The 14,947-nt window shown below is 44.6% G+C and overlaps 1 protein-coding gene across 8 annotated transcripts in view; it reads left to right on the top strand.

Annotated features, from left to right (window-relative positions):
• Positions 1–7,426, top strand: part of LOC111860262 (3',5'-cyclic-AMP phosphodiesterase 4D) — a 73,564-nt gene extending 66,138 nt beyond the window's left edge. For all 8 annotated transcript variants that reach the window (XM_023843770.1, XM_023843768.2, XM_023843771.2 and 5 more), the window contains 8 exons: positions 426–598; positions 1,021–1,119; positions 1,647–1,811; positions 1,913–2,012; positions 2,647–2,801; positions 2,992–3,114; positions 3,657–3,839; positions 4,231–7,426. In XM_023843770.1, coding sequence (XP_023699538.1) covers positions 426–598; positions 1,021–1,119; positions 1,647–1,811; positions 1,913–2,012; positions 2,647–2,801; positions 2,992–3,114; positions 3,657–3,839; positions 4,231–4,635 — 1,403 coding nt within the window. In that variant the 3' untranslated portion in view covers positions 4,636–7,426. The remainder of the gene's footprint in view (positions 1–425; positions 599–1,020; positions 1,120–1,646; positions 1,812–1,912; positions 2,013–2,646; positions 2,802–2,991; positions 3,115–3,656; positions 3,840–4,230) is intronic.
• The last annotated feature ends 7,521 nt before the right edge of the window (positions 7,427–14,947 follow it).

Below are 14,947 nucleotides of genomic sequence, written 5' to 3'. Positions count from 1 at the left end.
GTGTTTGAGTTACCAAAATAGTTCGGAGGTTATTGGTTGTTTTATAATAAGATAATTTTCTATGTCCTGTATTCTCCACAGATCATTGTATGAAGCTGTTAATGATTCATCTGTTTAATCACAGATCTAAACTATGCTTGTAAACTCAAAATATGTTTCATACAAGTATTCAGCTAAGCTGTGGGTGAACTGATGGAAATTCTCTAGTGTTCTGTAGGCAGGCCTTTCCTCAAAACTACTTTTCCATCTAAACTGGTAGAATAAAGATTAAAAACAGCTCCACATGAATTCAGTGACGCTCCACATACTGGGTAGCTTTGGAAAACAGTGAGCCTGTGGCTCTGGGCATGTGTGTGTTCAGAGGTAGCTTCAGGACTGCCGTGGAGGTGTGGCTGAATGTGTCCGGTCTGTGTGCCCCGCTGCAGAAAAGCAGCACGATGTGGAGATCATGTCCCCGTCCCCTAAGGACAAGGACAAGAAGAAGCGCCCCATGTCTCAGATCAGCGGTGTGAAGAAGCCAGCTCACAGCCCCAGTGTGGCCGCCTGCACGATTCCGCGTTTTGGTGTCACCACAGACCAGGAGGCTTCGCTGGCCAAGGTTGGTGCTCTTCACCCAGCTGCCGGGGGAACATCCCAGCCTCAGTCGCCACATTGACTGAAATTTCAATACACTGTATACTTCAGTAAGTCACCCCATACTAATGAACTCCTGTCAGCTGTATTACCCACAATCCACTGGTACAATACAGTGGATTCTCGTTTTATGCCAAGTTAAAACATGTCGTTTTAGATAACTCAAAGGTATTTTTTAAATTATATGGCATGTGCCTATCAAAATAAGTTAAATTGCAGTTAAACCATTTTTATTTTTCAGGGAGCAAAAATGATACAAAACATGTCTTGTGTTTGGCATCATAGAAATCTCCACTAAGTCTGTCAGAGTGAGCACTCTGTAATCTTTTTGGATGGGTAAACCTGTTCAGTGGTCTTCTTCCTAGTAATTCTTTTCTTTCCTCCCAGGAATTAGAAGATATCAACCGATGGGGCCTAGATACCTTCAAGATATCAGAGTATTCTAGCAATCGTCCTTTGACTGTAGTCATGTACTCCATCTTCCAGGTGGGTCCTTTTCTATATTTATTACCACCGAGTCACTAGCTGTGTTCTGAATGCGCTGTCATTATAAAAACTAACTCGGTATGAATGAATCCTGTGAAAAGTGATAGAAAATCCAGAAATAACAACTGCACATGTGAAAAGAGGCTAGCTGAGATCATCATGTCGTACAAGCAGATGTGCTGGTAGCTTTGTTAGCATATTAGAAGATAGCTGGGTGGCCACATATGGACTGTGGGAATTAGAATGTAACCAGTGAAGACGACAGCATTAGTAATGCCGGGCTCATTGTTGGCTCATCTACTGGATACATGGTTATGGGAAATAGATGGATGGATGGATGGACCGATCGATCGATTGATTGATTGATTCATTCATTCATTCATTGATCCCATGGGAAATTTATTGGGGATTATTAGTTCAGTTTTCTTATGGTTATAGTGCTGGGGACATGATGTGAATGTCGGCCAAGGGTGGGACAGGTGAATTCTGGTGCGATCTCACCATGTGCTACTTCTGCTCCTTCGTAGGAAAGAGATCTGCTGAAGTCGTTCAAGATGCCAGTAGACACTTTCATCACGTTCATGATGACGCTTGAGGACCATTACCATACTGACGTGGCCTACCATAACAACATCCATGCTGCAGACGTGGTCCAGTCCACCCACGTCCTCCTCTCCACTCCAGCACTTGAGGTTAGTGTAGATCAGACCAAGCCCAGACTGTCGTCTTTGGTGGAGCTGCTGATGGGTAATGTGTGTTTTTTTTCCTCCCTTCCATTGCTTCTGTTCCTCAGGCCGTTTTCACTGACCTTGAAATCCTGGCTGCCCTCTTTGCCAGCGCCATCCATGACGTAGATCACCCAGGCTTATCCAACCAGTTCCTCATCAACACAAGTGAGCTGCTCTCCTCTGCCATCAGCACGAGGCCTGACATGCGTGAACTGACACACACATGCTGAACATTGGCCTCATTGTCATCCTTCCACTTTCTTTCCAGGGCCTTTGGCTCTTTGGGAAAAGCAACATGTGACTGTGAAATCTCAAACAAAGCTGCTCATTCGGCAATGTCGTGTGTCACGGGTGAACTGTTTGGTTTGAGAAAGTGCTCGTGAGGTTCTTCATGGACATCTCATGCATGTTGTACATTCCATAATTATGATTTTCAAATGGAGAGGATTGGTAGCTCAGTGGATAGCACGTCTTACCTCCAGGATTGGGGGGTTGAACCCGGGCTGGCTGAGTTACCCAGGGCCCCTGAATTACCTATGAAATCATCAACTTGCCTGGAAAGGCCGAGCCAGCCCAGTTTGAATCCCACCCCCGCTCTCTGTTAGTGTCCCTGTCTTGAGTGGGTTTCCTCCAGGTAGTCTGGTTTTCTCGCATTGCAAATATTTGCACAGATAAACTAGAAAAGGGCAGTAGAGAAGACACATCAAAAATGGGCCAATAATTGTAGAGTATTTTAAGCTGGGATGCCACCCCAATGCATCCAAGGCCTGCCTATAGATCTGTTCTCCCTTCTGCTCAGACTCAGAGCTGGCACTGATGTACAATGACGCCTCCGTCCTGGAGAACCACCACCTGGCTGTTGGGTTCAAGCTGTTGCAAGAGGAAAACTGTGACATATTCCAAAACCTCAGCAAGAAGCAGAGACAGTCGCTGCGCAAGATGGTCATTGACATGGTGAGGGCCGAGACTGGGGGTCTCTGGGCACTTCCTGTGGAACATGAAGTGTTTATCAAGACCTTCATGAAGCCTTCTTTGAAATCAGTGAATCACTATCTTATATTAAAGGATTGCTGACACTAGCGATTTCACACTTAGTAAATGAATTATGACATTTGAAGCAAATTACATCCATGTTTTTCGACAGGTCTTGGCTACTGACATGTCCAAACACATGAACTTGCTGGCAGACTTGAAGACCATGGTGGAGACAAAGAAGGTGACGAGTCTAGGAGTGCTGCTCCTAGACAACTACTCTGACCGTATTCAGGTAGGGTGAAGCATCAGCCTCCGCAATCAGAATCACACAAAACTGACTTCGTAGATGTTATACTCGCTATATATTAAGAAGTTTGGCTTCACTCCAGTAGTTCTCATCCCCCACTCAATTTTTTTTCCATGTAAAAAAAAACTTGTTTTTATTTCTCTACAGAGGTATTTGTGTGGCTTCATATGTGTGTAACTAAATATTTGTTGCTTCCTAAACACTGAAAATGTTCCATCAAACTTATTCTACTTTTATTTTTATGAATAATTCGTTTTTTATATTATCCACAAGCGGATAAGCATTTGGAAGATGGATGCATTGGCATGTTTGTCTCTGTGTCTCTGCCATCCCATCTGGCAGCAGACTCGCATTCCAGGTTTTCCACTTACATATAGCTGGAAGCGAATAGAATTATCAGATATAAAGTTTCACAGACCTTCACATTATCTGCCGAGACGCATATTTGTCTAATTCTCGTGGACCTAGCTGGCAACGTTTAGCTGCTGATGTCGTCACATATGTCCCATTCTGTGGTTTTTCTCCAGGTTCTCCAGAACATGGTGCACTGTGCTGACCTCGGCAACCCTACCAAGCCCCTGGAGCTGTACCGGCAGTGGACCGACCGCATCATGGTGGAGTTCTTCACCCAGGGAGACAGGGAGAGGGAGAAGCACATGGAGATCAGTCCCATGTGTGACAGACACAATGCTTCCATTGAGAAATCCCAGGTCAGTGTGCTGAACATTACTGCTGGGTACAACACATTCTCCATGATGGCAGTATTTCACTGTAGAAGCCATTTCCGTCAGGATCCTTTCTGCAAGAAACTGCATCTCTTCATTTATTCCGCTTCCTGCTTCCATGCCAAACTTCCATGCCAAATTTGCTCAGTCTTTCCCCATCAGTTAGGTGCTTAACTATATTTCTTTTTATTTATGTCTTAATGTAATGTTTATATTATTTCATATATTTCAATATTTATGCTCTATGTATTAGTCCCTCGTTTGCACTACGACCAATGAGTACCAAGTCTCACCCTAGCATTTGGCTCCAGGCATCACGCATCAAGGTCTGTGACTTTGCTTGTTACCACCAACTCCTGGATTTCTCCACCACTAGGTTGGGTTCATTGACTACATCGTGCACCCTTTGTGGGAGACGTGGGCGGACCTGGTGCACCCAGATGCCCAGGAGATCCTGGACACGCTGGAGGACAACCGAGAGTGGTACCAGAGCATGATCCCACACAGTCCGTCCCCCCAGCCCGAGGACCAGGACACGGAGGACAAGGCAGCTGCCGCGGAGACTGGGGGGGGAAGCAGCGCCTCTGCTGGAGAGAAGTTCCAGTTTGAACTGACCTTAGAAGAAGAGGAGGAATCAGACAGAGAGGGCCGTCCTGAAGACGAGGAGATGGTAGCTGTCGGCAGTGGGCCATCCAGAACTTCTCCAGACAGCCAAGCCTTGTCCCCTGACCCTCATAGCAGGCCTCCAACAGGCCCCCCACCGGAGGATGCCGCCCTCTGAGGCAGATGTGGGGGACGCAGAAAGAGAACAGGAGCCGGAAGGAAGCAGTGTGCCGGGTTCACAGCCAAAGACATAGTACTGGTCTTCAGGCACCAGGGCTGGATTCTTTGCTCCAGACTGTGAGGGATTCTTTGCTCGTCCTGCAGAGGAGATCGGTGCCATGGAGGAGGGATGGCAAGGATGAGCTTCCACGCCAAACTCAGTCAAGAGTAGCCTTACGCTGGAGGTGCCTCAGAGGAGAGCCCTCTATTTTAACCAGGAACAGAGATGTCCTTTTTCAATTAGAGGGTCTTTTTAAATACCCTTTTCATAAATATATAAATATTTGGGGGGGGGGGGTGTCTTGGACACAGACTGCTGTATTTGGCTGTTGGTTTGTTCATTCACTGAAGCTTAAATCAGTCACACTAAGGTCTACTGACAGAGGAAGAATGGATTCTGCTGAAAAAAGTCTTCCTTTAAAAGATTTCATGGCGTTTGTAGGAGAGAAAAGCATTGGTTATTGTCATACAGTTTGCTGTGGAAGAAAGTGACTTTGACTGAATTTCCATATTTTTTATTTGTTTCAGACTAACTGTATATATTAGTGAAAAGCAACTACATTTTACCAAATATGTACTAAAACAGAGAAAAAAAAACATGTCACTAACCTCAGGGTATGAAGAAAAGAATAGATTTCAATGTAGCAAGGATGTCTGGGTAGCCTTTTACCCTGTTCCCTGTGCAGTGCTCCTACTGGAGTACAGTATCAGAGGAAAAACGAAAAAAAAGCCTGATCCATTTTGTGTGTCTGGCGCCCTCTATTGTTCATTATTTATCATTATTTCATTTGTAAAGTCTCCCACTGTATATTTGTCAATACATTCATTACGGGGCTTTATCACTAAAATATTATTATACAGTGTAATATTTTTCAACATTACTGTTCTAGAAGATTTGAGAAACACTTTTTGTATGCTTTTATGTAAATCCTTGTCCTATTTGTCAGACTGTAGATAATTTAGTTTTATTGTAAAACTGTATCTGGACCTTTCTGTATGTAAACGTGTCAGTGTGCCGCCCGCGCTCCAACATCCAGCTGCGGCTGCGGTCGGTGCCCCGTCGCCGTTTGCCAGTGAGCGCGGCGGTGGCAGTACAGGCGGCTGAGTTCCCCGTCGCCGTTTGCCAGTGAGTGCCCGGCAGCACTGCAGAGAGGGGGGGGGCAACCTGCAGCGCTCTCCAGATCCGAAACCAAAGCTGTTCGGACTTGAAGATCAAAACGGTTCTTCAGGTGCTTTTTGCGTGTTTTCAAGCACTTTGAGAAGTGCCGTGTGTCAGTTACACGTATGAACTGTCAGTACAGAAGTCTTATTGTACACAAACTGAATGTGTGCCGGAAGTTACAGAACGTGTGCCAACATTTTTGTTCTGTTTGGTAGCAATTCTGCTTTATATTCTGATTTCACAAGAGTCTAGCTGCCAATTAGATTTTTACCTTATCAATAATGTGTTTCACAGCAGAGATTTTATAAGCCATTCCTCCCATAGCGAATACTATCACATATATCTGTGCGTTTTTTATGTTTTTAAGTTAATATACTGATGTTCAGTCTTGGGGATAATAGAAATTAGATCACTGTGAATCAGGCATAAATATGACTGATAAAAACTTTTGTGCAGAAAGAATTCTAAATAAAAGTCACTGTAAAACAGTGCAGGTTATTGTGAATATGAGTTAAAATTAAAATGGATTGAAATGTAAAGCGCCTTAGTAACTGACCTGTGTAACTGACCAATCACAACTGTCGATACTGTAGCTTTTGTGTAAAAATCTTTGTCCTTCCGTGTCTCTTAATGTCATTGTTGCCATTGTGCAGCGTTTCCAGCATGGATTTACCAGAAAACACTAACATGACATCCTTATACGCTCAAAACCCAGCCTTATAAAGGCTGATATCCACCTCAGACTCAGATCTTACACTGCAGTGTTCCATCCAGTGGGCAGCCCGGAATGAACTGTCACACCTGAAATTTCAGAGCCTTAAATTTCACTGAAGGGAAACCCTTCTCCAGGAGAGCTGCAGTTTTCCAGTGCCATGCAGTTTGTGAGTCCTGACACTTAACATGTGTCCTGGTTTATCATCTTTACGAGTACAGCAGCGTTGCCATTACAGTACATCCCACTGTCTTCGTACCTGTAAGCCGTTCCTGTTTCCTGTTGTGCCGTTTACTCTTTGTCTGAGGTACTGTACATAGATCACATGTTTCCCGTATCTTGGAGTGTAGCTTTTGAAGAAAAACAAGGAATATAATATAACCAGTACCCCTTTAGTGTGTGCTCTGCTGGTTTTCACGCTGAACCACTAGGTGGCGCATAAACAAATATGTTCTAACGACACATGCATTTTATTGTTTTGCATTTTCAATCACCTTTTTCTTTAAGTTTCATATAAAGGGAGGCATTGAGAGTAAAGCCAAAGGAGAGGCTGAAGTCACCGTGTTTTTATGTGGGCTGAGCCGGTCGAGCACACGTTGAATTGTTAACAGCCACCAGAGCAGACGCTAAAGTGGGACCAGATAACCATTCTGACATGCTCAGTTGTCCACATTTTCGTCTATGACTCCAAAATTCAGGTTCTTATAGACTAAACATATAAATCAATAAAACTATTAAGTCATCCTTATTGCTTTCATTTCTGAGGTATTTTATTTGTTTTTGGTGCATCCAAATGCCAATGTTTACTACTGATATGTAACTTCTGTCTATGTAAATCACGTTGTCAATGTCATTAAAAGAAAAGTCATTCTGGAATCTCGAGTGTTCTCCTTATACTTAATACTTTACCAAATGAAGTAGAGAAGATCCAATGAGGATCTACAATGCTGTAATGCTATGTCCCAGTCCCAAACAAAAACTTTTATCCAGGATGGGCCTTGCGAGACTGTGGCTGGTAGCCAATCATCACCGTGTGGCGAACCCAAGAGACGGTGGCTGGTAGCCAATCATCACCGTGTGGCAACACCATCGGACCGCGGCTGGTAGCCAATCACCATGTGGTGGCCCCAACAGGTCGCAGCTGGTAGGTATTCATTACCGTGTGGGGACGTCAATGTGCAGTGGCTGGTAGGCAATCATCACCGCATGTAGACCCCAACATCCCGTGCTTGGTAGCTAATCATGACCGAATGGTGACCCCAACGTCCCGTGCCTGGTAGCTAATCATGACCGAATGGTGACCCCAACGTCCCGTGCCTGGTAGCTAATCATGACCGAATGGTGACCCCAACGTCCCGTGCCTGGTAGCTAATCATGACCGAATGGTGACCCCAACGTCCCGTGCCTGGTAGCTAATCATGACCGAATGGCGACCCCAACAGGCCAGGGCTGGTAACCAACTGCTCCGCTGCAGCCGCTTCCATAAGTGAGGCCATGAGGGAAGGAGCCGGCAGGTGAGCTTTCTTCTCAAATGAGTTTTTAGAAGCATTGTAGAGCAATTTTTTGAGGTTTTTTTTTATATAAAAGTCTTGCTGCTGAGCCAAATCACCCCCTTCCTGCCTCGATATACATATACAGACATATAGGCCTAAATTTAGTTAAGTCTAAAGTAATAGGGAGAATAATTCTTTGATGAACCCTCCCGCTAGGTTTCACTTAAATGTTACACTGAATCACAATGTATCCCTATTCTATAGAGCCCCAGCAGAAATGACAGTACAGGAGAAGAAATGTCTTAAATGATTGAAAATTAATGACGTGAGTCAAAAGTCACAGGTCATTGATGTACAGAATCTTCGTGGGTTTTTGTTCAGTCAGTGAGAAAGAGCATGAAACATTAATGAACCGAATGAATAGTCACCCCTGGAGCCATTCATACTTGACTTGCGTGAGCTTGTGTCATCATTGACCGGTAGCTAAGGAGCTAGAAACATTTGCTCATTTGTGTTTGTTACATTTATATGTGTTAGTCAAAGCACACAGTTAAGCACAGCTGAGTCATTTTGACTAAAAATCCCAAAGAATTGTCCCTTGGCAAATGCATTGTTATCCTATTGTAATGTTAGTGCTATGGGGGTTCACGACATTAATTAACTATTTATATGCACAATGGTTGGGATTTGAGGATGATATGAGATGCTACGCTCCCAAGCGAAATACAAAGGCTTAGGAACCCTATCTGTACATTTACTTGTCTATGTGTCTATTGTGTCCTAGTCTGACGGCACAAGAGCTGCGAGTTTAAGTTCTTAATGTTTGCATCAAAACACAATGCATCCAGCGTAGCCTGGTTTAATGATTGGTATTGGTACATAAAAGGCTGAGAGGGTAATTAAATGAAGGAGAACAATTTCAGTGATTAAGAAAAGCTTTTTGGGTTAATTAATTGTATGAAAGACTTTGTATTGTTATATCAGCTGCATTTTTTTATTTTTGGAGAGTTTAAATTCAAACTATCAAAGCTTAGGATCCTCACTACTGAGAGTTGGTCCATGTCACTTATGGGACACTTTTTGTATTGTTCTTGACACAGGACCACGCTGACTTTGAGGGAGGCAGCCATGGAGCATTTCCCACAGCTGGTGACACCCTGAGATACTGGGGAGAGGTCCAGCTAGCAGTGTGCTTTCTTTGGTCTGTCGACGTTCTCAGACAAGCGCCACTTTGTTGTTGCTCTTATTCGCTATTACCTGACCCAGTGTAAATCTGACAACCTTAGCCCAAAACATTAGAGCGAGGCTCAGTGCATAGAAACATTAGACACACATTGTGCGACAACAACAGAAATTATAATCCTAACTGGTCTCTGGAAAAGGGTGTTTCTAGGGATCAATCTAAAAGCGTGACAAAGCACTTTATAAGGTGCTAAGTCTCCACTTAAGCATAGGCAACATCATGCTGTCTAAATCAAGAAATGGACAGTGGTCTGTTATTCTAGGGGCAGCCTTCCTGCCAAATTCTCATCAGGAGTAAGGAGTACAATTATCCAGGAAGCAGACCTATAGTTCAAGACCTAGACTAGCTGAGACTGGGTCAAGACCAAGTCCAAATAAGAGAGACAGTCAAGACCAAGACATAAAAAGGAGTCCTCCTCATGAACACTTACCCATGTGTAATTTCTGCGTGATGCTCGAGACACAATATATTTTCTCTTTTAAGATGATTATTTTGCCCTACTATTTATTTTGATCAAAAAGCAACTTATGCGTAACAGCACTTCAGGATCAAATCAGGCCACGCTATTGACTTTAAGAATAGCCATTTCAACTGAAATAATAGTCAACACTCCACAAAGAGAAAACAGCAAGTAACCCACACCCAGGAAAGGGTAATGTATCATATCTATGATGATCATTTATAGGCTCAGGATGATGAAGTATATACAGGAAACATGCCGAATAGCATAAAATGACTTTATTCTTAGAACATGTTGGTTTAAAACAGTCCTGACCAACAGAGTGAAAATCCTATTCATGAGCTGATTCCACTATCCACAGAGCTACAGCAGGGATCCCCAGTCATGGCCTTTGAGGGATAACAACAGAGAAACATTTTTCTCCAATTGTGAGCAACAAAATATTATTTACTATAATATTAAGTTAAAGTAGCTGACTACTTATTTGAATCAGATGTTTTGTTAAATTGTCACCACTGAAAACAATCAGGGCTGTCACAGTATCAGATTTTCACAATTATTGTGGCTAAAGGAATTGCCAATGACAATAGTATCATGATATCTATAGAGAATTTGACAATAATAATAATAATAATATAATGAGATTTGTTTATTGTGTGTTTTGCTTTTTTTAGCAAATGGATTACTATGAGTGCAGTGAGGTATAGAGTCTGTAACCATAACCGTACAAAGTGTATGAGAAGAACAATTACACTGCCTAATTGATAATGAAAAGACAACCAGGGCTGAAGGCCGCTTTTAAGCTTACTGTTGATTGGCACTTCCTGCAGACTGGGATCTCCAGCACCTTGGCCTTTTTTTCTTCAGTACCCACTAATAAATAAAGCTATCCCTATAGTTTGCTGTGTACAAGTGAACAGTATGTAAATATAAAAAAAGAATGTTAAAAAAAGAACTAATTGCCTTTGGGGATAGTGTGTGGCTCTGTGCCTATGATCAAGTTGCTGGTTCAAGCCCAGCCTCAGCACATCTATAGATCCTCAAACAAGGCCCATAACCCCCAGCTCCCTGGGCGCTGCCGCGGGTGGCCGCCCTTTGTAGCTCACTATAGATCCTCAAACAAGGCCCATAACCCCCAGCTCCCTGGGCGCTGCCGCGGGTGGCCGCCCTTTGTAGCTCACTATAGATCCTCAAACAAGGCCCATAAGCCCCAGCTCCCTGGGCGCTGCCGCGGGTGGCCGCCCTTTGTAGCTCACTATAGATCCTCAAACAAGGCCCATAACCCCCAGCTCCCTGGGCGCTGCCGCGGGTGGCCGCCCTTTGTAGCTCACTATAGATCCTCAAACAAGACCCATAACCCCCAGCTCCCTGGGCGCTGCCGCGGGTGGCCGCCCTTTGTAGCTCACTATAGATCCTCAAACAAGGCCTATACCCCCAACTCCATGGGCGCTGCCGCGGGTGGCCGCCCTTTGTAGCTCACTATAGATCCTCAAACAAGGCCCATAACCCCCAGCTCCCTGGGCGCTGCCGCGGGTGGCCGCCCTTTGTAGCTCACTATAGATCCTCAAACAAGGCCCATAACCCCCAGCTCCCTGGGCGCTGCCGCGGATGGCCGCCCTTTGTAGCTCACTATAGATCCTCAAACAAGGCCCATAACCCCCAGCTCCCTGGGCGCTGCCGCGGGTGGCCGCCCTTTGTAGCTCACTATAGATCCTCAAACAAGGCCCATAACCCCCAGCTCCCTGGGCGCTGCCGCGGGTGGCCGCCCTTTGTAGCTCACTATAGATCCTCAAACAAGGCCCATAACCCCCAGCTCCCTGGGCGCTGCCGCGGGTGGCCGCCCTTTGTAGCTCACTATAGATCCTCAAACAAGGCCCATAACCCCCAGCTCCCTGGGCGCTGCCGCGGGTGGCCGCCCTTTGTAGCTCACTATAGATCCTCAAACAAGGCCCATAACCCCCAGCTCCCTGGGCGCTGCCGCGGGTGTCCGCCCTTTGTAGCTCACTATAGATCCTCAAACAAGGCCCATACCCCCAACTCCATGGGTGCTGCCGCGGGTGGCCGCCCTTTGTAGCTCACTATAGATCCTCAAACAAGGCCCATAACCCCCAGCTCCCTGGGCGCTGCCGCGGGTGGCCGCCCTTTGTAGCTCATTATAGATCCTCAAACAAGGCCCATACCCCCAACTCCCTGGGCGCTGCCGTGGGTGGCCGCCCTTTGTAGCTCACTATAGATCCTCAAACAAGACCCATAACCCCCAGCTCCCTGGGTGCTGCCGCGGGTGGCCGCCCTTTGTAGCTCACTATAGATCCTCAAACAAGACCCATAACCCCCAACTCCATGGGTGCTGCCCTTTGTAGCTAACCTGCTCTCACCTACAGAGAGCAAGGCGGGGGAGGCATTAAGAGAATTTCTCCATGGGGATCAATAAAGTGTCTATTATTAACTATAATATTTAGCAATATACCAACAAGTCCAAGACAATAAAAAACCTCTCAAGAGCAGTACTACACCCCAGCCAGGAAGTCATAAAGAATCTGTAAACAACATGCAGAATTCTTTCAGCCTGGCTAAGGTCAGTGTTTTTGACATTCACATCTGAAAGATACTAGGTAAAGACAGGAGAAAATTCAGAACTGCAAAGCTGAAATAACAGCTATTTATGACCAACAGAAATGCTCACTTCAAGTTTGCCAAAAATTTGCACGATCCTCAGAAGTTCTGGAATGAAAAAAGTACTGTCAGGCCAACACAGGCTGTGTTACATCTGAGGAATCAAACACTGGTTTCCAAATAAGAGCCCCATATCTTTGGCCAAGCGTGGTTGTGGCCATGTCATGGAGTTGTCAAGCTTTGCTGCATCGGGACCTGGATGATAGTCATCACTGAATGAATTCTGCTATGTATCAAAGAATCCTACAGGAGCACGTCAGGGCATCCATCTGTGAGATGAAGATGAAGCACTTTGGGCAATGGAGCAAACTGACCAGCAGTGTAAAACACTGAAAGTCTGAATAATAAGAAAAGGAAAAAGCACAGGACTGACCCGAGTCAAAGCCCAAAGCCTGCTGAGATGCTCTGGCAAAGCCTGCACATGCAGTTCATGTTCATAGGCCCCACAAATGGCACAGAGTTGGACCAGTTTCACATGTAGGAGTTGGCTAGAATGACTACATGGTTCCACATAGTGTGACACAAGCCAAAATGGCCACAGGCTCCAGAACTCGCTTCCCATGGTGAAGGTTCTGGAAATGTGGCCATGATGTGGGGAACATTTTCCTGGCACAGATCATGGGAGATGAGAGTACATACAGGACTGTTATGGCTGACCATGCCTATCCCACAGTACCATGGAATCTTCCAGAATGAATATGTCCCTGTCCAGAGGGCACAAGTGGTCACTGAACAATTCAAACCATATGCCATGGATCCAGACAATTCTGTCATCTATGGCTGAATTCACTGAAGGCGTTCTGCAAGCGTGTGTTGTCTCAGCTCACTGTTAACACACTTTTTGCTGACATCTCTGTTGTTGTGGTACATGCCTATATATGGTGCCAGAAACACAGTCCTCCATCCAGCCTGGTTAGGACATACGCAGGGTTCACTCATGGACAAAACTGCTAGCATGTATTCATGTATTTTAAAACTTGAATAGGAGTTAAGAACAACTAATGATGATTTTATTGGTACCTACAGTAGGAATAAATCAGGCAGAAATTGCAGATGGAACTGTTTAATTAAATGCTGAGAAGATGGCAAAGCTTGTTGCATTTTACTCCTAGAAAAGGGAACAGTTGGGAAGTGAAACAGGACTGAAATTTACATTTAGCAGATGCCTTTGCCCAAAGTGACATACAAGCAAGGTAGGTAGTAAATCACAAGTATACAGAAAGAATAGATATGTGTACCTGGGCACCTTTCTGATGTTTTCAGAAACATGACAGTTATCATTTTAAGGGCACAGAAAGGACAGCGATTCATGAAAGTTTGTAACTTGATGCCGACGGAGGGCTGCAAGGGTGCGTGTCAGCATTTAAGGGACTGTCACCTGCCGGGCAGTACGCTCATTGCATGGGTGCGTGTCAGCATTTAAGGGACTGTCACCTGCCGGGCAGTACGCTCATCAAAGACACTCCCTCGCTAAGCTGACTGCTGTCTGCATCCCCGATGCCAAGCTCCAGCAATATGGACCTCCTTACTGATGACACCCAACTTACCAATGCCTAGCAGAGCTCCAAAAGACATTTCTGTGGAGGAAGCAACTCATGTGCTAACAACTGCCTGTATCATGGAGACATTTTTAATGATACAACAAAACTTCATTAATACAACAAAATTTCAAGTCCAGATTTGACAAGGGAGTCCATCCTTCTCCACCAAATACTGCTTTGTCATGGTACATGGGTGGAGCTTTGGGACTGTCTTACATCTGAGTTGGCCGATCATAGCGTCTGAAACGAAAGCATTTCCATGGTCTGGAAAGTAAGGAAGGACTGAAGTCCAAACTTGGTTGTTGTTGCAACCTCAGGTTTGGACCTCGTTACAGGGAGCTTGTATCAAGTGCTCATCATTTTTGATACCGACTTCCCAGAAGTGCTTTGATGAGTAGTTATGGACTTTCTGTGGTTAGTAAATTGTTCTAGCAACCTCCTCGTCAGTTATACCTCTGGAGAAACACCCTTGTTCTAACCACACAGAAATGGATGTCACAAACTACAAACACAATACCATTAGTGATTTAGAAAAATATGATTATTGTTAATTGCTTTCTACTAATGTGAAGCATGTCTTGAAAGTCATAAAATGCATTTTTCACAAGCAAAAACAAATATTACTGTTGTTATTTTAAAGATAGGGTTAGCTTTTTGTTGGTTCATACTTGTGTTCAATGACAATATGCGTAACAGTCAAAAACTTGCTTCCATTACCTACTTAACTGTGGCATAAGAGGGGAGGGTTTCCTACAAATAGTGACAAAGTAATTGTTTTGTGTTATTTCTACTGTTAGTTGTTAATTGCAGTAATTACCCACATTTCTCCAAATATACAATGGCTTGGTCACTGAGTTTTGAGTTTATTCATAAAAATTCAATAACTCAGCTATGACTGTTCAACTGTATGCACACCAAAATCTTTTTTGCCTTTTAACATCAAGAATGGGCCCCAATAATTGACCCAGCAGAATTTACACTTGCTGA

Source organism: Paramormyrops kingsleyae, chromosome 15, assembly GCF_048594095.1.
Source record: "Paramormyrops kingsleyae isolate MSU_618 chromosome 15, PKINGS_0.4, whole genome shotgun sequence".
NCBI lineage: Eukaryota > Metazoa > Chordata > Actinopteri > Osteoglossiformes > Mormyridae > Paramormyrops > Paramormyrops kingsleyae.
The sequence above is the reverse complement of the archived record's forward strand: the minus strand, read 5'-3'. Positions and strand labels throughout refer to the sequence as shown.